Here is a 25,726-nt window from a genome sequence, read left to right on the forward strand (position 1 = left end):
ATAGCCTACCTGTCGGGAGAAACCATTATACGAACAGTTGAAGCCATTTGTAATTATAAATGTTTTAATGTCGGGGGATAATTATTAACTCTAAATTTCAATTTTAGAGTTAATATAAATTTGTATTCACCAAATTTATTTAAAAAAATAAAGAATAAATCTATTTTGATAATAAATAACTTGCCTATATATTTCTTATAAACCGTGAAAATAATAGTACAGTCTAGTTATAGTGCGCCACCAGTTGTTTCAGCCTCGCTATTTCGTAAGAAATCGTTGGCATATTTACCAACTTTAACGGTAATTTTCTACCAAACGCCAGGTATTTTTTTGTGGAACTTTTACTTTTTGTACTATTAGTATTTATTTAGAACAGAATATGTGGTAAAAAAGTATTATGCTTGATGAGGAACGGGATTGCTTTTCCAGGCATCATTTCAGCTTCGCCGTAAGGCCTACTTTGCACGAGTGACAAATTTATACATACTATACTAGAGGCCTAATACTATACTCACTGTAAATATAATAGTAAATATTAATAGTAGTACTGAACGTCATTGTAATAATAATAATAGTCCTAGAATTTTAATAATATAATACTGTATAGGCAGCCACAAACCAATGTATGTACACCATCAGATTCACAAACAGTAACACACACACACAGCAGCAGCACTTTGTTGGTCGTCACACTAGCAACTTAGGCCAGCTAGCCTAGCCCTACGTACGTGTGCTTCAATGTAGTACATTCCATCTACAGTACTATTTTTTATTTTAATAAAATGAAGTAGTAGGTTAGAAATTATATGTACAGAAGTAACACTAACAGATGTTTTTATCAAAAAAATTACAATTTTCTTCAGGTTTTTAAGTGTAACATTTGAAAAATTGTATACATTTAGGCCTAGTATTAGTAACATGTATTCTTGTAAGTTGTAATGTATAGAAACACATGCTTGCTTATAAAGCGTTTAATATCGTGTTAATTTAATAATTGATGATAGTATCACATATAATTATAAGCTTCCTGGAAAATGTGTTATTAGGTGATCATTTAGAATAAAATGATCACCTATTGTTATTGTATGAAATCTTTATTGGTTATCCGCAACGAAGTTGCAGGATAACCTCTTGTGATTGTACGAAATCATCATCATTGGTTATCCGCAACGAAGTTGCAGGATAACCTCTTGTGATTGTACGAAATCATCATCATTGGTTATCCGCAACGAAGTTGCAGGATAACCTCTTGTGATTGTACGAAATCATCATCATCATCATCATCATCAACTTTTTATTCTTCTTCTTTCTTTCTGTATGATTTTTGTGTAACGCTTTTCTCTGAAACTTGCAAACATAACATTTTGTTAACTATGTTAACATTTTGACATTTATGTAACGTCGTCAAGCGAAGCTTTTCATGATGTTTACAATTGCGCAACGTGACGTACGCGCGATTTAACGATTTTCTCGTATTTAACATATGTCAAAAACCAAATAACATTTCAACTTGAAACTTTGCAAAAGTTTAATTTATATCATGCGCTAACTTTCTGTTGAAAAAAAATTGCGTGTTTTACACAAAGTTACGCGCGCACGCGCATTTAAAATTTCAAAATGCGCGAAATTAATTTATAATCAACTTTCTACGCGTTTCATGTCGTTTTAAGCATGTCAAAAATTCCCACGCGTGCGCACATTTTTACGTGTGCGGTGCGCACGTAGCATTGAAAACGTATTTTTTTCGCGTGATTTATGTTTTTCCAGCCTTTTCATGTAATTTTACCAAATTTTTAACAATTTCGACTTAAAGATACGTCATACGAGCACGTCGAATTGGACAATTTGCGCGCGTTTTTTATGAAAAGGTTAAAAAATTCGTTTAAAATATGCCTTTTTTTAAACAGTCGTAATTTCTAAACTAGACGGTCAACTTTTTGTGGATGGCATATTCTGGAAGTAGATGAGTTGTAGATATCGGATCAGGTATTAATATGGCTAACCGGACATTGTGACGTCATCGTATGGCCACGCGAATATAAAATTTAGGATTTTTGTATCTTTCGTCATAGGTCATCACATTGAATAGAGCGCATCTCCACTTATCCGTTTTCCATTTTCACCCCGATTTTGATATTGTCTAGGTCAATCAACTATCTTTCGCATGAGTGAAAAATATTTTAATTTTTATGACGTCATCATGCCTAAAAATTGAAATCACGTGTGGCATCAATTTCATCTTTACAGTAAATTTTAATCTGTTATAGCTCGTAAGAATAAAATGTGATAATCACGATTAAAACTTTTTCTGGAAGCTATTGGATTGTAGATACGAAATTATGTCAAAATGTTGCCAATCGGATGTTGTGACGTCATCATATGGCCAGTTAAATAAAAAAGGTCGTATTTTCATCTTTTGCGTCATAATTCATTACATTTAAAAGAGCGCGCATCAATATTTCACGTATTCAAATTTCTTCTACACGCTAATACGTTGTTGCTGAGATAATTTCCTTTCGGAATTGCTACCTTCGCGTTTCATTTTAAAACCGTCAACATGTTAAAAATTGCAATAAATAGCGGGTCCCGTAATTTCACCTATTCTACACTGTATGTGATATGGATACAGATTATACTGTGTATACTATATATGAATTTAAACAATAAAATTCAGCAATAACAACATATCATATTCTTCAGTTCAGGTCATAATGCCAACGTGAACACTTCCTTTTGTCCTCAACCATCCCCTTAATGTTAATGTTGCACCACTTGCGCGGCGGATAACCAAACTCGTCAAAGTGACGAGTTACATGTCTAGTCTTTTTCTTAATCTTCTTTCTTTCTGTATGATTTTTGTGTAACGCTTTTCTCTAAAACTTGCAAACATAACATTTTGTTAACTATGTTAACATTTTGACATTTATGTAACGTCGTCAAGCGAAGCTTTTCATGATGTTTACAATCGCGCAACGTGACGTACGCGCGATTTAACGATTTTCTCGTATTTAACATATGTCGAAAACCAAATAACATTTTAAAGTGAAACTTTGCAAAAGTTTAATTTATATCATGCGCTAACCTTCTGTTGAAAAAAAATTGCGTGTTTTACACAAAGTTACGCGCGCACGCGCATTTAAAATTTCAAAATGCGCAAAATTAATTTCTAATCAACTTTCTACGCGTTTCATGTCGGTTTAAGCATGTCAAAAATTCCCACGCATGCGCACAATTTTACGTGTGCGGAGCGCACGTAGCATTGAAAACGTATTTTTTTCGCGTGATTTATGTTTTTCCAGCCTTTTCTAGTAATTTTACCAAATTTTAAACAATTTTGACTTAAAGATACGTCATAAGAGCACGTCGAATTGGACAATTTGCGCGCGTTTTTTATGAAAACGTTAAAAAATTCGTTTAAAATATGCCTTTTTTAAAACAGTCGTAATTTCTAAACTAAACGGTCAACTTTTTGTGGATGGCATTTTCTGGAAGTAAATGAGTTGTAGATATTGGATCAGGTATTAATATGGCTAACCGGACATTGTGATGTCATCGTATGGCCACGCAAATATAAAATTTAGGATTTTGTATCTTTCGTCATAGCTCATCACATTGAATAGAGCGCATCTCCACTTATCCGTTTTCCATTTTCACCCTGATTTTGATATTGTCTAGGTCAATCAACTATCTTTCGCATGAGTTAAAAATATTTTAATTTTTTTTACGTCATCGTGCTTAAAAATTTAAATCACGTGTGGCATTAATTTCATCTTTACAGTAAATTTTAATCTGTTATAGCTCGTAAGAATAAAATGTGATAATCACGATTAAAACTTTTTCTGGAAGCTATTGGACTGTAGATACGAAATTATGTAAAAATGTTGCCAATCGGATGTTGTGACGTCATCATATGGCCAGTTAAATAAAAAAGGTCGTATTTTCATCTTTTGCGTCATAATTCATTACATTTAAACGAGCGCGCATCAATATTTCACGTATTCAAATTTCTTCTACATGCTAATACGTTTTTGCTGAGATAATTTCCTTTCGGAATTGCTACCTTCGCGTTTCATTTTAAAACCGTCAACATGTTAAAAATTGCAATAAATAGCGGGTCCCGTAATTTCACCTATTCTACACTGTATGTGATATGGATACAGATTATACTGTGTATACTACATAATATATGAATTTAAACAATAAATTTCAGCAATAACAACATATCATATTCTTCAGTTCAGGTCATAATGCCAACGTGAACACTTCCTTTTGTCCTCAACCTATCCCCTTAATGTTAATGTTGCACCACTTGCGCGGCGGATAACCAAACTCGTCAAAGTGACGAGTTACATGTCTAGTCTTTTTCTTAATCTTCTTTCTTTCTGTATGATTTTTGTGTAACGCTTTTCTCTAAAACTTGCAAACATAACATTTTGTTAACTATGTTAACATTTTGACATTTATGTAACGTCGTCAAGCGAAGCTTTTCATGATGTTTACAATCGCGCAACGTGACGTACGCGCGATTTAACGATTTTCTCGTATTTAACATATGTCGAAAACCAAATAACATTTTAAAGTGAAACTTTGCAAAAGTTTAATTTATATCATGCGCTAACCTTCTGTTGAAAAAAAATTGCGTGTTTTACACAAAGTTACGCGCGCACGCGCATTTAAAATTTCAAAATGCGCAAAATTAATTTCTAATCAACTTTCTACGCGTTTCATGTCGGTTTAAGCATGTCAAAAATTCCCACGCATGCGCACATTTTTACGTGTGCGGAGCGCACGTAGCATTGAAAACGTATTTTTTTCGCGTGATTTATGTTTTTCCAGCCTTTTCTAGTAATTTTACCAAATTTTAAACAATTTTGACTTAAAGATACGTCATACGAGCACGTCGAATTGGACAATTTGCGCGCGTTTTTTATGAAAACGTTAAAAAATTCGTTTAAAATATGCCTTTTTTAAAACAGTCGTAATTTCTAAACTAAACGGTCAACTTTTTGTGGATGGCATTTTCTGGAAGTAGATGAGTTGTAGATATTGGATCAGGTATTAATATGGCTAACCGGACATTGTGATGTCATCGTATGGCCACGCAAATATAAAATTTAGGATTTTGTATCTTTCGTCACAGCTCATCACATTGAATAGAGCGCATCTCCACTTATCCGTTTTCCATTTTCACCCCGATTTTGATATTGTCTAGGTCAATCAACTATCTTTCGCATGAGTTAAAAATATTTTAATTTTTTTTACGTCATCGTGCTTAAAAATTTAAATCACGTGTGGCATTAATTTCATCTTTACAGTAAATTTTAATCTGTTATAGCTCGTAAGAATAAAATGTGATAATCACGATTAAAACTTTTTCTGGAAGCTATTGGACTGTAGATACGAAATTATGTAAAAATGTTGCCAATCGGATGTTGTGACGTCATCATATGGCCAGTTAAATAAAAAAGGTCGTATTTTCATCTTTTGCGTCATAATTCATTACATTTAAACGAGCGCGCATCAATATTTCACGTATTCAAATTTCTTCTACATGCTAATACGTTGTTGCTGAGATAATTTCCTTTCGGAATTGCTACCTTCGCGTTTCATTTTAAAACCGTCAACATGTTAAAAATTGCAATAAATAGCGGGTCCCGTAATTTCACCTATTCTACACTGTATGTGATATGGATACAGATTATACTGTGTATACTACAGTATATATGAATTTAAACAATAAATTTCAGCAATAACAACAGATCATATTCTTCAGTTCAGGTCATAATGCCAACGTGAACACTTCCTTTTGTCCTCAACCTATCCCCTTAATGTTAATGTTGCACCACTTGCGCGGCGGATAACCAAACTCGTCAAAGTGACGAGTTACATGTCTAGTTGGTTATCCGCAACGAAGTTGCAGGATAACCTCTTGTGATTGTACGAAATCAACCTGTATGATTTTTGTGTAACGCTTTTCTCTAAAACTCGCAAACATAACATTTCGGTAACTATCTTAACATATTGAAATTTACGTAACGTCGTCAAGCGAAGCTTTTCATGACGTTTACAATTGCGCAACGTGACTTACGCGCGATTTAACGATTTTGTCGTATTTAACATAGCTCGACAACCAAATAACATTTCAACTTGAAACTTTGCAAAAGTTTAATTTATATCATGCGCTAACTTTCTGTTGAAAAAAAATTGCGTGTTTTACACAAAGTTACGCGCGCACGCGCATTTAAAATTTCAAAATGCGCAAAATTAATTTATAATCAACTTTCTACGCGTTTCATGTCGTTTTAAGCATGTCAAAAATTCCCACGCGTGCGCACATTTTTACGTGTGCGGTGCGCACGTAGTATTGAAAACGTACTTTTTTCGCGTGATTTATATTTTTCCAGCCTTTTCTAGTAATTTTACTAAATTTTAAACAATTTCGACTTAAAGATACGTCATACGAGCACGTCGAATTGGACAATTTGCGCGCGTTTTTTATGAAAAGGTTAAAAAATTCGTTCAAAATATGCCTTTTTTTAAACAGTCGTAATTTCTAAACTAGACGGTCAACTTTTTGTGGATGGCATATTCTGGAAGTAGATGAGTTGTAGATATCGGATCAGGTATTAATATGGCTAACCGGACATTGTGACGTCATCGTATGGCCACGCGAATATAAAATTTAGGATTTTTGTATCTTTCGTCATAGCTCATCACATTGAATAGAACGCATCTCCACTTATCCGTTTTCCATTTTCACCCCGATTTTGATTTTGTCTAGGTCAATCAAGTATCTTTCGCATGAGTTAAAAATATTTTAATTTTTTTGACGTCATCATGCCTAAAAATTTTAATCACGTGTGGCATCAATTTCATCTTTACAGTAAATTTTAATCTGTTATAGCTCGTAAGAATAAAACTTGATAATCACGATTAAAACTTTTTCTGGAAGCTATTGGATTGTAGATACGAAATTATGTAAAAATGTTGCCAATCGGATGTTGTGACGTCATCATATGGCCAGTTAAATAAAAAAGGTCGTATTTTCATCTTTTGCGTCATAATTCATTACATTTAAAAGAGCGCGCATCAATATTTCACGTATTCAAATTTCTTCTACACGCTAATACGTTGTTGCTGAGATAATTTCCTTTCGGAATTGCTAACTTCGCGTTTCATTTTAAAACCGTCAACATGTTAAAAATTGTAATAAATAGCGGGTCCCGTAATTTCACCTATTCTACACTGTATGTGATATGGATACAGATTATACTGTGTATACTATATATGAATTTAAATAATAAAATTCAGCAATAACAACAGATCATATTCTTCAGTTCAGTTCATAATGCCAACGTGAACACTTCCTTTTGTCCTCAACCTATCCCCTTAATGTTAATGTTGCACCACTTGCGCGGCGGATAACCAAACTCGTCAAAGTGACGAGTTACATGTCTAGTTGGTTATCCGCAACGAAGTTGCAGGATAACCTCTTGTGATTGTACGAAATCATCAACATCTTTTTCTTAATCTTCTTTCTTTCTGTATGATTTTTGTGTAACGCTTTTCTCTAAAACTTGCAAACATAACATTTTGTTAACTATGTTAACATTTTGACATTTATGTAACGTCGTCAAGCGAAGCTTTTCATGATGTTTACAATTGCGCAACGTGACGTACGCGCGATTTAACGATTTTCTCGTATTTAACATATGTCGAAAACCAAATAACATTTTAAAGTGAAACTTTGCAAAAGTTTAATTTATATCATGCGCTAACTTTCTGTTGAAAAAAAATTGCGTGTTTTACACAAAGTTACGCGCGCACGCGCATTTAAAATTTCAAAATGCGCAAAATTAATTTATAATCAACTTTCTACGCGTTTCATGTCGTTTTAAGCATGTCAAAAATTCCCACGTGTGCGCACATTTTTACGTGTGCGGTGCGCACGTAGCATTGAAAACGTATTTTTTTCGCGTGATTTATGTTTTTCCAGCCTTTTCTAGTAATTTTACCAAATTTTAAACAATTTCGACTTAAAGATACGTCATACGAGCACGTCGAATTGGACAATTTGCGCGCGTTTTTTATGAAAAGGTTAAAAAATTCGTTTAAAATATGCCTTTTTTTAAACAGTTGTAATTTCTAAACTAGACGGTCAACTTTTTGTGGATGACATATTCTGGAAGTAGATGAGTTGTAGGTATCGGATCAGGTATTAATATGGCTAACCGGACATTGTGACGTCATCGTATGGCCACGCGAATATAAAATTTAGGATTTTTGTATCTTTCGTCATAGCTCATCACATTGAATAGAGCGCATCTCCACTTATTCGTTTTCCATTTTCACCCCGATTTTGATATTGTCTAGGTCAATCAACTATCTTTCGCATGAGTTAAAAATATTTTAATTTTTTTGACGTCATCATGCCTAAATATTTAAATCACGTGTGGCATCAATTTCATCTTTACAGTAAATTTTAATCTGTTATAGCTCGTAAGAATAAAATGTGATAATCACGATTAAAACTTTTTCTGGAAGCTATTGGATTGTAGATACGAAATTATGTAAAAATGTTGCCCATCGGATGTTGTGACGTCATCATATGGCCAGTTAAATAAAAAAGGTCGTATTTTCATCTTTTGCGTCATAATTCATTACATTTAAAAAAGCGCGCATCAATATTTCACGTATTCAAATTTCTTCTACACGCTAATACGTTGTTGCTGAGATAATTTCCTTTCGGAATTGCTACCTTCGCGTTTCATTTTAAAACCGTCAACATGTTAAAAATTGCAATAAAAAGCGGGTCCCGTAATTTCACCTATTCTACACTGTATGTCACTGAGCTGTATGTGATATGGATACAGATTATACTGTGTATACTATATATGAATTTAAATAATAAAATTCAGCAATAACAACATATCATATTCTTCAGTTCAGGTCATAATGCCAACGTGAACACTTCCTTTTGTCCTCAACCTATCTCCTTAATGTTAATGTTGCACCACTTGCGCGGCGGATAACCAAACTCGTCAAAGTGACGAGTTACATGTCTAGTTCTTATTCTTATTATTTATTTCTCTCTGTACAGATTTTGTGTAACAAATATCTCAAAAAGTTTAATGTTAATGATTACCAAAATTTTACAATGTCTTTCAAATACTGTAACTTAGTCCTAATAAGCTTTTCAGCGTGATCACTCATCCATGACGTCGCGTATACGCCATTTTGTGAAATCACATTGTCAATCATATCTCCATAATTCATTATCACATATTAATGAAATTCACTACACGTAAACTTCAGGTCAAAGGTAAAAGTATTAGCAAATAAAAAATTGCGTGTTTCAAGGTCATGCGCGTGAAATCGCGCATTAAAATTTTAAAAAGCTCAAATTTAAGTTTTGATCAATTTAGAGCATGAAATAGGCCATTTGCGTGTTTCAAAAAATTACTGCGCAAAAACACATTTTTGCGCACGCGATTTTTAAAAAGGGTAAAAAATAAAATTTGATGTATATATCATATTCTACTCACAATCCTTAGTACATTCTCCGACTTTGAGTCCATTCCGACTTAAAATAACGCTATACGAGCACGTTAAAAATGACAAAATGCGCACATTAATTGTACAAAAGTGCTAAAAATGGTAAAAAATAAGGCCTTTTTAAAATGAACATAACTCTTCAGAATGGCAGGTGACCCCCAATTTTTTAAACTTATTATGGAAGCCAATAAGTTGTAGATATAAATATATATACATATTAGACGTACAAAATGGTATGACGTCATGAAATGGCCACTTGAATTTAAAAATTAGTAATTTTTATCTTTTTGTGTTGGTTATCACATTCAATAGAGGGCATCTCCGTTATTTGAGCCCGATTTTTGCAGATATTTTAGTATGTGCTTGCTCAATTAATTATCTTTCTCGTGAGTTGTCAACATTTTTATTGTGATGACGTCATCACGCGTAAAAACTTGAATAACCTAGGTCGTGTAATTTCAGCTACACCATACATTTGAATATATTATAGCTCCTCAGAATTAAAGGTGACCTTGAAGATTATAATTTATTATGAAAGCTGATGAAATGTAGATATGAATTCATATCAAAATTAAGCCTATCGGATGTTGTGATGTTATCATATGGCCAGTTGAAGTTAAAAAGTAGTTTTTAAATTTCTTTAGTCGAAGTTATACAAATTTCAAAGAGCGCGCATTGCGCTTCTACGTGTCAAATTCTCTTCCAATCCTTATATTTATTTGCTCAATTCATTATCTTTCGAAATTGTCATCTTCGAGTTTATTTTGATAATTCCATCATACCAAAAAATTTGAACTTGATGTGTGTCCCATAATTTCACCTATGCTACACTGTATATAGATATACAGTATATACTGTACATTGTATATGGCATATAATAGGCATAACTCAGCACTATAAGCGTATAATAGGATGGCATACATCAACATTTTCCTATCGTATGTTAACGTACGTACATGTTTAAAAAAAATTAATTTCATTAAAATGATAAAAATGATCACCTATAATTCGTCAAAGTGACGAATTAAATTCTAGTGAGAAATTGTTTTTGTAAAAAAAAAATGTTTCTTTGCAATTTCTTTCTGTACAGATTTTGTGTAACAAATATCTCAAAAAGTTTAATGGCAACGACTACCAAAATTTCAGAATGTCTTTCAAATACTTCAACTTAGTCCTAATAAGCTTTTCAGCGTGATCACTTATCCGTGACGTCAATTATACGCCATTTTGTGAAATCACATTATCAATCATATCTCCTTAATTAATTATCACATATTAATGAAATTCACTACACGTAAACTTCAGGTAAAGGGTAAAAATATTAGCAAATAAAAACGCACGCGCACGTAGGGTAATGCGCGTGAAAACGCGTGTTAAAAATTTAAAAAGCTCAAAATTACGTTTTGATCAATTTAGAGCATGAATTAGGCCATTTGCGTGTTTTACAAAATTACTGCGCAAAAACATGTTTTTGCGCGTGCGTACATAGAAAGCGTAAAAAATAACAACTTTTTGTACAAATTGCATTCTACTCATCTTCCTTGGTACATCCACCAAATTTGAGTCCATTTCGACTTAAAATAGTGCTATACGAGCCTGTTAAAAATGACAAAATGCGCACATTAATTGTACAAAAGTGCTAAAAATGGTAAAAAGTAGGGCCTTTTTAAAATAAATATAACTCTTCAGAATGAAAGGTGACCCCCAATTTTTTAAACTTATTATGGAAGCCAATGAGTTGTATAAATAAATGTATATACACATTAGACGTACAAAATGGTATGACGTCATCATTTGGCCACATGAATTTTGAAAATAGGGGTTTTTCCCCTTTTGTCAAAGACCACCATATTCAACAGAGCGCAACTCGCTTATCTGTTATCGATTTTCTTTTAATTTTTAACACATTCTACCTCAACCAATTATGTTACTTATAAGTTGCCAATATTTTCTTTTGGATAACGTTATCATGTCTTAAAATTTAAATAACGGTGGTTACGTAATTTTACCTACAACGTATATTTGAATACCTTACAGCTCTTCTGAATTAAAGTTGACCTCGATGTTTATAATTTAGTATGATAGCTGGTGAAATGTAGATATGAATTCATACAAAAATTAAGCCTATCAGATGTTGTGACGTTATCATATGGCCAGTTGAAGTTAAAAAGTAGTTTTTTCATCTCTTTCGTAAAAGTTATACAATTTTTAAAGAGCGCGCACAGCCCTTCTACGTGCCAAATTTTCTTCCAATTGTTATATTTTATTGCTAAATTCATTATTTTTCAATATTGTTGTCCACAAGTTTTTTTTGATAATGTCATCAGTGCCAAAAACTTAGAACATGATGTGTGTCCGTAATTTCACCTATGCTACACTGTATATAGATATACACAGTACAGTATATACTGTACATATTGTATATGGCATATAATAGGCACAACTCAGCACTATAAGCGTATAATAGGATGGCATACATCAACATTTTCCGATTGTATGTTAACATACGTGCATGTTTCAAAAATATGAATGTCACTAAAATGATAAAAATGATCACCTATAATTCGTCAAAGTGACGAATTAAATTCTAGTTATTAAATGTATTTGTACTATTGCAGTCGTGTCAGTACCGTAATTGAATGTTTTTTACTTTGCATGTATTTTTTATGATTTTCCAAATTACATATAATAAACAATAATATTAGTTGTAGGCCTATAACTTAATTAAAACTCCAAAGTTGCCTATTAATATTATTAAAAGTCTGAAATCTTTTTTTCAAGATTGGGGATAATTAATACGTACACCTTTAACGTAAAATTTCCATTACCTTACAATATAAATATTAATTTAATAATATTATTTTAAAAGGTATAAAAAACATACACTGTGCATAGGAATTCCTACTGTACATAATCATTTTAAATTCAAAAGTAATACCTTGCATAGGCTTACACAAGCTAGCCTAGCCATGGGCTAGCTACAATACCATAAACGATACTAGAAAAAGAGCCTCTCGTTCGTGACAAAGGGTCGTTCAACTTCAAAAAATAATATCTGATACGACCTACTATTGGGTCGTAGACCTAAATATCTTCAATATGCTATTGGGTTCTTAATGTAATTACTAAGTAGGCCTAGTATTTATTAATTAATGTCATCAAATCAAAACTCGTATTAGTGTAGATTTATTTTACTATTGTGAGAGCCTGTGTGAAAGTAAGCTCGCGGTTTGTAAATGTCAATTGTATTATGTTGTCACGCATCAGTGAGCTGACTTTACCGAATACCGAAGAGAGTCGATTGAGTCCGAAACGAACCGATGGAGGAACTCTCGTACGGAAAAAAAAATCGCCTCCTGTTCGTCCGAAGCGCGTAACAATTTCGAAAGGCATTGTGGGATAGAATAGAGCTATGGGTGGCGGCGCCATGTGAGCCATGGAGTAGCGCGCCCGCATCAAATTAGAAAGTCAAAATCATAGAGGGGTTCTGCTAATACTTCTAGGGGGATAGAGTTAGTAACTGACTAAGGAGTAGGGCGCCCGCATCAAATTAGAAAGTCAAAATCATAGGGATCTGCTAATACTCTAGGGAAAGCGGGGATGGGGGGGGGGGGAGAGTAATTGACTTTCTAGTTTGGAGGGGGGAACTGCTCCACATGCTGTGAAATGGCGTCGCCCAGTTTGACCTTTTAACCCTGTACTTCCGATACTGTGTTTTGAATGCAAATTGAAGAACAGGAGATTCTTGTGTTATAAGTTCTTTGGTACTGGGGAAAATCGGGAAATTCCCATTTTTACCTCGCTTCTCTGTATCGATTCTCTGTTCGCCATATTTGTTTGTCACAAAGAAGTAGAAGACAAAACAATGTAAACGGTTTGCTATTTAAATTAGTATTTAAATGAAAAAAATATTATATTTTGAACTGTATGTTAGGCTTGTTGTATTTTTAAAGGCCATTTGGAGAGCTAGATAATTAGTAATAAGACTAGAGTGGAGTTTCTTGCACGCGTACGTGGTGGTTGGTGCAGGGGGGTAGTTGCAACCCCCTGGTTGGTGCATGAAGGTATAATAAATTATACCTCCGTGGTTGGTGTGGGTATTCTGTAAGGACCATGTGTTACATGATGTACTAAATCTGAGTTAAATACGATTTTGTATGAGAAGCTACCTGCTGTTTGTGGTTACCTAATTAATAGAGGGAAATATATAAAAATAAATACATTTTGAATGCTTGCTTAAAATCCAAGGAATTATAATTAATATAAAGAAAAAACATATGTTTATATTAGTTAAAAAAACTAAAAAAATCCTGAAATTGGCATGTTGTACAGTAGACCTAAGCTGATGCTGATGGATGTGTTTTGAAACTACTCCGTTGTCTATACTTATAGACTTAAAAAATCATTAACTAGAACAAACTTTTTTTTTATGTACAGAGGTTCCTCACCAAAATTTATGATGGGCAAGCAGCACAGTAATTTGATTACAATGCTGCAATTTCTTCTGCTAGCTGGGTTTGTAAATGCCGACTTTATTTCTACTACTGGTGAGTAATCAACAATGTAAACAATATCACAGCAACAACAAATTTCTTTTTACAAATATATTTTTACAATATATTATATTTTTTCATCCAATGAAAAAAATAAAATAAAAATAACATCATGTACAGTAACAAAATTGAATATTCTATTATTAATTTAATTTACAGATATATAATGAAAATCAGTTTCAATTTGTTACTTTAGCTACAGTACTGTACATGTTAGAATTAATCAACAGACAAAAATAATATTATTTTTACCATTAATTATTCTTTTTTAAAATGATTTATTATATCAGTTTTTACTTTGTCATAGATTGTGGTGGAAAATTGACCAGCTCGAAAGGTGTCTTTATATCACCAAATTATGCTGCGGGTGGGCCTTACGATTCCAACACTGAATGTACGTGGTTTGCAACCATACCAGACGGAATGTTTCTAGTCTTTGATGAGTTTTATCTAGATGGTTCTGGTGATAAAATCGTTGTTGAGGATGAGGATGGCATCATTGGTACATACTTGGGAATCCAACGTAAGTTGTTCAAAATTATTGGTAAGATCACTGATGCAGAGGGTCTATTTGGGATTGGATTTTTTGTTTTGATCCAAGCATAGCATAATGCAATAAGCTTGAACCCCACACTCATGGTAATGATGTCCAGATGTATTTATTGTATAGCTTGATTTTTACATGTATCCTACAGTATTGAACCTAGAATTTGTAATATCTTTTTTCTTATACAGACAATTTTATCATCCAAACATTGTCTGGCAAACTTAATATTACATTTACAAGTGGCAACGACTCAAGGTCTGGTCTTAGCAGAAAATTCAAAGGTGCTGTCCAGGAAGGTGAGGGCTACAAATATTTTAATAGTAATATTTTATTATATTACATAGCCTATGTAAATACGCTAACGTGATTGGTTGAAACTGCATCACATGACTACCGCTGCGAGGATCGTAAATCGTATATACCCTCGAGAACGATGATATTGACTGTGTAATTTTCGCGTAATTATCGTGTCACCTGTCATTAAACATAGATTCTCAAGTACGATGATATTGACTGTTCGTGTGCCAACACTCGCGTTGCCGATAAATAAACAAAAGTCATCAACTCGATCTTGAACTCGGGTGGAATTGTCACTCCATCGCAAGACAACGCTTCAACCGCTGCGCCACGGAAGTTGCTTGAAGAAATTAATCATCTAAACTATTTAAACTATGCATACATAGCGCCCTCATTTGTTATAAGTCCACCCTAAATGTGATGTAACACCGTTTGTGATTGGTCAATACTCACGGTAGTAACGTAGTAACTAGTACGCGCTGAACATCCGGTGATTCGGCTCCTCGAAGATCGAGAAGAAGACGAATTGTTTATTCGGCCTACCTGATTATATTATTATTTTTAATAGGCTTATTGATGGAAATTCTTCTGTTAATTTAAACGACCTAGGCCTAAGTGAATATTTTATTGCCAAGGAATCATTAATTAGTAATTATCTGTATATTATTCTTCGCAAGGTAAGGTGTCTAGGCAGGCTTGTTTAAATACAATACAAATACTATAGGAGGCCTAGCCTAGCTTCACCCAACCCAGCAGACTTGTTCTTGGCTATATAATATAACAGATATTGCCTTTTATATCGGTTAATTATAAGATTTGACATCCCCGAGGGAATGATATTAAGTTCGAGGGAATATATATTTCATGAAGCGCCAGCTGAGGGAAATATATATTCCCCGAGAACTTAATATCATTGCCTCGGGGATGTCAAATCTTATATTTAACCTCTAAGCAGTCAATATCTGTATAATATTATTATTGTACAATTAATCATAAAATCTAGAAATATAGGAGTTTATAAAATTACTATTATTAATGGATAGGACAAGATTTTTAACGTTATTGTCTGTTTTTAAGAGGAACCTAAAATTAAATGCAGAAGACAATGGTGTTGTAAAACTATGCTAAAAAAAAAATACCAATTTTTGAGAGAGGGTTAATTTTGTCTGAGACTAGACGTAGAAATCGGATACTCGGATGGTATATTAGATTAGCCTGATATACAGTAAAAATGATGCAATCTATATGTGGTAGTTACTGTATTATTAAATTGAATAAGTATACAGTATATTATAAACTGGCCCTTTTGTGTCGATTTGACAAAAAATCGACACTTAATTGAAATTTTATATTAGTAACTGTGCAGTTTTATCTTCATAGATTGTAACCTTCCACTTTCAACCCAATTCACTGTATAATGTAGGCCTATATATCACCTTCAATTTTAATCTTGACAGAATGCAAGACTATCTTTTCTCTTGATACACCATTTGGATACATATCAACACCAATATTGAAAAATCAAAATGAAAGTCAGTCATTTGTTTGTACTTGGTTAGTATCAAGTCCACTTAAACTGGGCAGCATATTGTCATTTGACAATGCAAACTTCACAGATACAGCTGCTACAGTAATGGTATATGAAGGCATCAGTGAAGGAGGATTGTTACTAGCAAAATTCTCAGGTATTGCTAAATCTTCTTTAAACTCTGTCTACACTATCAAACTAGTTTGACAAAAAAAAGTGTGATGTGCCCAAATACAACAGTGATATGCCAACATATGGGAGTGATATGACATCATCGTGTCCATATATGGGCACATCACATTTTTTTTGTCACATAAAGTTTGATAGTGTAAACAAGGCTTTACATGATTAGTCACAACAAACTCTTCTGATTTCAACCATGGCCATCAAGGCAATCAACTTCAAACTAACATTGTTTAATTCAAATTACCATAATCATAATAATAATGTTGTTTTGTATAGCGCCATTCCAATGATCATTGCTCTAGGTGCTGTGGACTTAGATGTTACACTTTTCAACTTCATGTATCTCTCACATCACGTCTGCTACCAATTCAGCCTCATCTTCATTTCTACCAATGATAGCCACTAATTTCTGTAAAACATTCCTCAATAAATAAAAAATGTTATAGTAAAATTATAGATACAAACACAATTATCTTTTTACTATTATTAACAAAAATCCATCAAATCAGCAGCTGGTATAAACTAATTAAAAAATTATATTATTAACTTATTATAGAAAATTGAGATTTACATTCTTTTTGCTCAATTAACAATTTGTCAAAACAATTTATAGTAACTACTGTATGTCTATTTTTAGAATCCAATCCAGTGCATGCAGTTGTCACAAACACCAATCAGATGTTGATTGAGTTGACTTATCATGTTGCATCACCACCCGTAATAACGGGTCTGTTTAGAACCACTACAGGAGGTAAATTTATCATAATAAATAATATTCTACATAGTAGTTCTTTTTTTGCTTATATTGTTTGCCTGGAGTTGGAGAGACAAGTCCTTTGGTGATAGTTGTCTTTGACAGCTCTTGTCTCTCCTCAGTGCTCCCTTTGGCGATAGTTGTCTTTGACAGCTCTTGTCTCTCCTCAGTGCTCCCTTTGGCGATAGTTGTCATTGACAGCTCTTGTCTCTCCTCAGTGCTCCCTTTGGCGATAGTTGTCTTTGACAGCTCTTGTCTCTCCTCAGTGCTCCCTTTGGCGATAGTTGTCTTTGACAGCTCTTGTCTCTCCTCAGTGCTCCTTTTTTATGTTTCACTGAAAAGAATAAATAAAGAAATAAATAACCAGTGTGTGACATTATGACCATTATGTAATGTTTCTATGTCTGTTGTGCATCTACTGGATGGAGGAGAGTAAACACAATAGGCATATTTACTTGCTTGTTTTGAGCAGACAGCAGATGTACCTTCTCACTGCTGTTTATTATCTAAGTAGTACCGTTACAGTAAATCGCTGCAAAATATGTGCAAGTGACCCACTGAAATTTAGCTGTTATGTGTTGTGTGTAAAACAAACCACGGAAGAGGGAAATTTCACTCTTCCCAGAACAAACAAACCATTAGAATATTGTATGCCTTATACTGTTAATGTACTGTAAGAGTAGTCTATAAAGAGTATAAAATGCAATATCACAGAATGGGGAACAATAGAGTTACTTTTATAAACAATGCCGTTGTAAAAAAAAATACTGTATTCCATACAATTTAATAATAATTTAATATTAATATTTTGCAATAGAGTGCACTAAAGTTGTTAAGCTGACAACCAATGGAGAGCCAACTACCATTTCATCGATTGGATATCCTAAACAGTATCTCAACGACCTCAACTGCTGGTGGCTTGTAGAAGCTGATGACAACTGCATGCTGGTTGTACAAGTGAAAGATGTCAACTTATCTGACGATGAGGACAGCTTAGTTTTTTATTCAGCTGCAAGTCGTAGCTCTGAGTATCTTGCAGAACTAAGTGGTCTCTCATTAGGTGAGTGGAACAGTTGTATAATGTAGTCCATGAATTAAGGGGACACTTTTTGGGACCTACCCTAATATGAGTATGCCCTAAATGGGGTTTGCCGTAGTGTTACAATTAAGACTTACTGAACTGCTCTTCTTCCTTTCATGGGAAAGTTTTCCCTTAATAGAAATGTTCTTTGAATATATGTAGGATGTGTGGTTAAGGCCAATTTACGATAACAATTGACATTAAATAGATAAATATGCATTTTCACATGTCCAATCAAATGACTGATTGATATGTCATGACAATATAACTATTTTATTGTTTTTATTAATCATAACGTCATTTTGATTGGGTTTTAAAACACATTATATATTTCATCAAAGACAGTATAAATGATTATCCTATAGTTCTAGAACGAAAAATGTCCTAATTTCTTTTGTTTTATGTAAGAAAAATGCATGCTTATCTATTTATCATCGATCGTTTTCGTTCCAGTGTAAAAGGGCCTTTAAAATATAAACAGCCCTTTTGTTCCTTTTATGGTAAATTTTTCCCTTAATATGGATATCCAAAAGTAGGCCTTAAATCTACTGAAGCTCATTCATATGGAGTTTGATGTTAAAGCTGAGTTTTTAATATTCATTTTGTAAACTTTCAGTTTTGTTAAACTGTGTTTATCTTTCTAACAGAGCTCCCAGTGCTTGTAACCGATAGCAACATGATGCTTGTCAGCTTTACCTCTAGTGACATGGGAATTACTGGAGGTTTTTCCTTTGACATATTTGCACAAGGTATGACTTGCATAAAAACCTCTAGCAGATTTATTATAAATGAAAATTGCTATTGCAGGACATTTCACACCTGTTCTGGTACGGTTCCGGTCCAGCGCCGGCAAACATCGAACGCTAATGTTTCCTTTTAACAACGCTCCATGTGCCAATCGATATGCATGTACAGTATCTGCGTCCTATTTGATTTGTCATTGATGGACCGGAACCGGAACTATTCTGATAATTCACTAGTGATGAGCGCAAATTTATGTACTGTACAAAATTAAAAGAAAAATTTTTAGTTTTAGTTTAACATTCATAAAGTACCACACATTACAATAATTTCCATTTAATACAATTGTTTTAGATATTGGTGGTGTAATTAGACCAAGTGAATCAGAAGTCATGTAAGTATGAACAAACCAATTCTTTTAGCTTCTAAAACCTTAAAAACTACAATTAATAGTAATAACAATCAGTGTAAAAACTCAATTTTCTTTACAAAGTTAACAAAAATTGCGAAACAATAAAAAACAAAAATAAACCAATATACTTCATTTGTGTAATTTAGATTGTCATGATGTGCACTAATAAAAAAAATATTTTTATGCAGAGTTATGAATTATGAATTTCTCAACTTAATTTCTTTTCTTTCAATTGTCATCAGTATTTCTTCTTTCAGAATGCAACTTAAAGCTCTGTCTACACTATCAAACTAATGTGATATGCTCAAATATGGTAGTGATATGAAATCATCGTGTCCATATATAGGCACATCACATTGTTTTGTCACATAAAGTTTGATAGTGTAGACAGAAAGAGTTTAAGAAGAATTAAAAATGTTTTGTAGTATAATGTACGTCAGTAATTGTATGCAATTTGTTAAAATGTAAATTATTTGTCTTTTTCAATATTAGAAACATCACTCTGCAGGAAAACAATCGTATTTTCCATCTAGTCCAGACAGACGGCCTCCTTCAACCAGTTGTTACACAACTACCACAAGGCAATTATCCCAACAATGGAAATATTTCTGTCAAGTTCTACCAAGACTCGACAACAACCAACGATCCGTTGGTTAGCCAAACACCAGAAGATGGTATCGTGCCCGTGATATTTTCCAATACGCGAACGATGTTGATAATAGCAACTGGATTTGATGAACTAGTGAATGGGAGTTTGACAATGCAGGTTACTGCAGTAAAGTCCGGTAAGTATCAGAAATTTAGTCTGGAATAACATTTATGTAATTCTGCCTCAGTTTTAGAGCAATTTTTGTAAAAGGTAGCACTGCTTGGTGTTTAACGTTCATGCTTACCAATCTCAAGGTTCTTGGTTCAATTCACCTGACACTCATTTATCATGAGAACAAAACATTTGGGTATTTCATGTTTACTATATTGTGGATTTAGGGAATGATTTTTGTTTTTTTTAGGAACACACCTTTATTCTAGGAATGTAATGGGAGCCAGCTTCAGTGGAGATGCTAAAGAGAATTACTGGATTGTAAATCCAAAAACTACTCAAGTTAAAGGTAAAGTATTACTAACCATTTTTGTGATATTTAGTTTACTGTTGTTTATTATCTACTCAAATTAAGTGTAAAAGTATCACTATTAAATCCTATTTAATGTAGAGTACTGTATTCTATCTCGATTGTGAATTATTATGTAAATTATTATGTTGAATAAAGTATTTTTATGCTAATGACTAAATTCACTATTACTACCACCATTTGAATAATTGCATTAAAAAAGTCGTTTAATAGTACTGGGAAAAAACACACTTGTTTTCAATTTTTTGAAATTTTCCTATTGTAGTACACTGTATAAATAATACTTAATCAATTGGAAAAATACCAGTAATTTTTATAAAATCCATATAAATGTTATATATAAGTACAAGGTAATTTTCCAATTAAGAATTTATTACATTTTTTCAGACTCAACTTCAATGATTGAGCTAACTTTTCAAGATCTCCCAGTCTCTGGCGTACCTCAAGTCACTATTGGTCAAGGACTTTCTACCAATACATCCCATAATATCGCATCTTTTTCTGGAAGCACGAAAGAACTGTCTCTTCACATTCCTCTTGCTGATCCTGTTCTGATTAAATTTGAGTCAGATGAACCACTTCCATTCTTTGCTAGCTATCATATAATTGACAGTAAGTAGAATTCGTGATGATGTTGTAATTTGTAGTATAATTACTTTCTAATTTTAATGCATATGATTTTTGTATAAATTGGTTTTATTATTATTAATCTACTATTATGCTGTTAAACCTTTTGGAAAATTTAATTTACATTTTTAGTCGCGTGGAAGCGACTCTATAGTTCACTATGTCGGTCGGTCGGTCTGTCTGTCGGTCTGTCTGTCTGTCGGTCCGGTATCACTATGCGTTTTATCGCTTTCTGACCTTATCTTGATATCAGTTTAATCTAGCTAGGTCAATTTTTCACAGTATATTCCTTATGGCCAGGAATCAATGTGGTTATGTTTTCACGGTGCGCAATAAAAAATTACGCGGTCTACGCACGATTTAACGAAATCACATTTGTAATCATATCTTCACAACCATGAATCACAATTAAATAAAATTTGGTACTCATAAATTTCAGGGCACAATTACGTGCGTAGCGCATGTAACGCATGCGTACGCGCGCTTAACATTTTCAAAATTTATTTTCGATGAAATAAGAGTACATTTCAGGCAATTTTAAGCGTTTACAAAATTGCCAGATTTCTGTTTTCTTGACTTACTTTTCAACTCGAAATTACGTTATACGAGCACGTCGAAAGTGACAGGCTACGCACGTGTAAATTTAAAAAAAATAAATGTTTTTAAACATTTTCAACATTTTTAAACATGTTCAGTAATTTCGGTCAGTATAGTTCACTATGTCGGTCGGTCGGTCTCTCTGTCTGTCTGTCGGTCTGTCGGTCTGTCTGTCGGTCTGTCTGTCGGTCCGGTATCACTATGCATTGTAGCACGCGACTTAATGGCTGTTGGCCTTGTTATATATAGTATGCAAATTTTTCATTTTATGTGTAAATTCTTTGCTGTAAAAACCAAGTTATATTGTAGTCATTCCGGATATTTCTATTGTATTATTAAGCATACATAAATTAAAATGGAGTTATGGTATTACATGTTATTGTTTTGTAGACTTTTGGTTATTGTTTTAACTTGCCACCAGCAGCTGTTTAAATGTTGTTTCCATAAATTTCCATAAATTCTTAAGTGGAAATGATTTACACAAAAATGAATATTAACAAAAAAAGATTATGAATAGGCCATTTCACAGAGTAACATTTTTAACAATATTTCTTTCAGGAGGCAATATATCTTTAATGATTAACTTGCTATTTTTGGCATAAATTATTGTACTTTTGTACATCCCCCACCTTCTTGTGGTGCAATATGTAGAAAAGAGGTTGTAAATCAAATTTATCTTCTAATATTCATTGTGTGCTTCTTTGTTTCTTTTTGCTTAAACAGGCTGTAGTGAGATGGTAGATTCCAGCATGGGATATGGCTCTATTACATCACTGCATTTCCCAAGTGCCTACCCATTGAATTCAGTCTGTGACCAAACCCTCAAAGCAAAAAGCGCCAACCAGAAGACGTACTTGACCTTTGACATCTTAAAGTTAGCTCAGAGTCATTCAGTTCAAATCACAGAAGTGGCAAAAGGCGGTTTTAATGCAATGTATAAGGCGGGAGATTTACCCAATGATATTGTCCTAAGCACCTCCAACTTCAAAGTTACTTTGAACAGTGAGATGAAGATGCCCATAACAAATGCTGCGACAGACCAAGGCTACAAAATTGACTTTACTGTCCTTGGTAAGTTTTACACATTTAGTTTTTTCATATTGAGTAAAGAAGTTAAACATTAATAAAGATGTAAAAACGAAACATACTAAATCAAAATTTATTTTAGATTGTGGTGGAAACTTGACTGCAACAAAAGGCAAGATGTCCTCTCCAGGTTTTCCAAAGAAGGCCAGTGCTTCGGTTACTTGTGTATGGATAGTGACTGTTCCTTTAAAGGTCAAAGGTTCCAAAGCACTTCCTAGCACAGCAGTGTTGCAGGTCAATGGAACTCAACTTAAAGGTCAAACGAAAAGGTGTGTTGATGAATTCAGAAAAGTAATACCATGGCTCAAAGGCCTGTATTCAACAGTCAAATATTTCCCAGCTTAAATAATAATGACTTAGTATTTAAGCTGGGCAGCATTCACTAAATAGAAGGAATTTGATTTCCCTTAGCATAATAAGTTTAATTGGTGAATACCACCACTAGGGCCCCTATTTGAAAATCCTGGATCTGTCACTGCGGCCACTTATAATGAGCTATATAAAAATAATTTTTAAAAATATATTTATAATATTAATTAAAATAGTCGTATTTACTTAAGTTTTTTTTAATGAATGCTCTTAAAAATCTTTAGCAACTATATTGAGATATATGATGGGCCAAGTGTGCGTTCAGCGCTGGTAAACACCTCCACAATGACTTCGGAGAAAGCAACATTTGAAAGCAGAGGTCAAAGTATCATTGTTAAGTACGTCAATGGGAAAGGTCAAACAGGCTTTCCATTTGAGATTTCGTACTCAACTCATGGTACGTGTTTGAACCTTTTAATTCAATTTTTTAGATTTTCACCTAAATTATTTTGTTAACAGAAAAGGTCTCCACAAATTAATTAAGTCTAATTTAAGTACACTTTTTTCTTTTATTCATATTATCCCATGTTTTGATTTTCATGTGGCATCTATATTTAGTATATGTTTGTTTTGTCTTGGCTACCCTCCTCAAGCTTTGATTTTTGAGTTTGCAAACAATTTCATGAGTTACAGTAGGCCTCTTATACTAGAATTTTTACTGCTGGTTTTGTTTGAAGGGCACTGGAAAAAAAGAGGTTCTATCGACCCTACAAACTCCCCAGGCTACGGGCTTGTACAACATACTGAACATCAACTATTTTTCCTTATTAGATTGCACTGCTGATGAAGTCTGCCACAATGGGATCTGCCTGCATGAAGATTGGAGATGCGATGGTATAGATCAGTGTGGAGATAGCACTGATGAACAGAACTGTGATACAGGGCTAGGTTGGTAGTGACTGTTTAAAGGGACTTTTTATTTGTTAATTTCATCAGTGAACTGCTATTTCAAATGAGGCAAAATTTAAAGAATAGACATTACTTCAGTATTTTTACCAAATAATTTCCAATTTATAGAACAATCAAAAAATCAAATTTTATTTAAATTAATGTTTCTTTTTTTTCCAGTTACAAAGAAAACCCTTGGTTGGTCAATTTTTGGAGGTATGCTAGCAACAGTTGTCCTTATTGTTGTTATGACGATTGTGTACATAAAATACAAACAGAGAAAAAACAACTACGGACGTCTTGAAACAATAAATACTTAAGTCATTTCATTAAGACATGTTGATTTAAACTATTTGCCAACAAGCTGAATGTAGTTAAGCTGCAACATTTAGTTAAATTTAGTTTTTAATTTTTGAAAAACCTTACTACAATTTTAAGATTGTATAGGGTATTCTAAAGTCATTTATCCTCCATTCAAATCTTTAGTTTCTTTGATAAGACAATGTTGAATGTTTTAAATATTTGCCAACAAGCTGAATGTAGTTAAGCTGCAACATTTAGTTTTTAAGAAGTTAGTTTTAATTTTGTTTTTAAACTTTTACTACAATTTTAAGATTGTATAGGGTATCCTAAAAGTCATTCATCCTCCTTTCAAATTTCTTTGATAAGATAAAGTTGTTACTCATTTTAAGTCAAGTCAAATAAATAGTCTTTCACATGCTGCTTTAGTTTATGAGACTGATCATTTTTTAGAGATATAGCATTGCTGTCGTATGTTTCTATTATTGTAAAAGCTTTAGTTTTATACACAGACTTGTTTTCCATAAAATAAACAGATAAATAGAGAGTACATTGGGTTAAGTGATGCACTTTTTTGAACAATTGTTTATTGTATTCGATACTTTTGTCTAGTAGTTTTTAGTTCTTTTAATGTGTCTTGAATAGATAGTTTAGCAATTATTTAGTATTTTTATTTTCTAGTTTTAGGTCATTATTGTATCTTGAACACATGTGCATTCATACAAATTTTTGTAATTCCATTGTATTCCATATTGAATGATTTGAAATCTTTCATTGTTTTTTTGCAATAAATCCGCACAATTTGTGTCGACCAATAAAGAGGCAAGCTTAATGGTGTTGACGACCAAAATGTTCATAAAAGTACTGTATGGTAATTATGCAATTATCTTGTCAATGTTTGTGCACAACGATGTGAAATTCATATAAAAAGTATTTGTGAAACTCAAATTTGCCTTTTGTTGATTATTGATTTTCTGTAGTAATTTGGATAAACACAAAACAAAGTGTAAGTATTTTTTTGCAAAGGGCAAGTAAGGCTTATCACTGGTTATAATTGACATGTGGTACATCTTAA

General features: G+C 33.1%; 1 protein-coding gene across 3 annotated transcripts; it reads left to right on the forward strand.

Annotated features, from left to right (window-relative positions):
* The first annotated feature begins 260 nt into the window (after positions 1 to 260).
* On the forward strand, positions 261 to 25,599 carry LOC140047331 (cubilin-like). 3 transcript variants are annotated; one of them, XM_072092286.1, is made up of 17 exons: positions 261 to 322; positions 13,993 to 14,102; positions 14,416 to 14,631; positions 14,844 to 14,951; positions 16,410 to 16,637; positions 17,304 to 17,417; positions 18,238 to 18,480; positions 19,149 to 19,250; positions 19,597 to 19,636; positions 20,147 to 20,439; positions 20,665 to 20,763; positions 21,172 to 21,396; positions 22,732 to 23,079; positions 23,177 to 23,363; positions 23,688 to 23,860; positions 24,235 to 24,351; positions 24,532 to 25,599. In XM_072092286.1, exons 2-17 carry the CDS (start codon positions 14,012 to 14,014, stop codon positions 24,669 to 24,671), a joined length of 2,724 nt encoding a protein of 907 aa, XP_071948387.1. In that variant the 5' UTR covers positions 261 to 322; positions 13,993 to 14,011; the 3' UTR covers positions 24,672 to 25,599. The 3 variants fall into 3 exon arrangements, with proteins under 3 accessions (XP_071948387.1, XP_071948385.1, XP_071948384.1); XM_072092284.1 differs by lacking the exon at positions 261 to 322 and adding an exon at positions 13,234 to 13,429; XM_072092283.1 differs by lacking the exon at positions 261 to 322 and adding an exon at positions 13,234 to 13,422.
* The last annotated feature ends 127 nt before the right edge of the window (positions 25,600 to 25,726 follow it).

This window comes from Antedon mediterranea, chromosome 4 (assembly GCF_964355755.1).
Source record: "Antedon mediterranea chromosome 4, ecAntMedi1.1, whole genome shotgun sequence".
NCBI lineage: Eukaryota > Metazoa > Echinodermata > Crinoidea > Comatulida > Antedonidae > Antedon > Antedon mediterranea.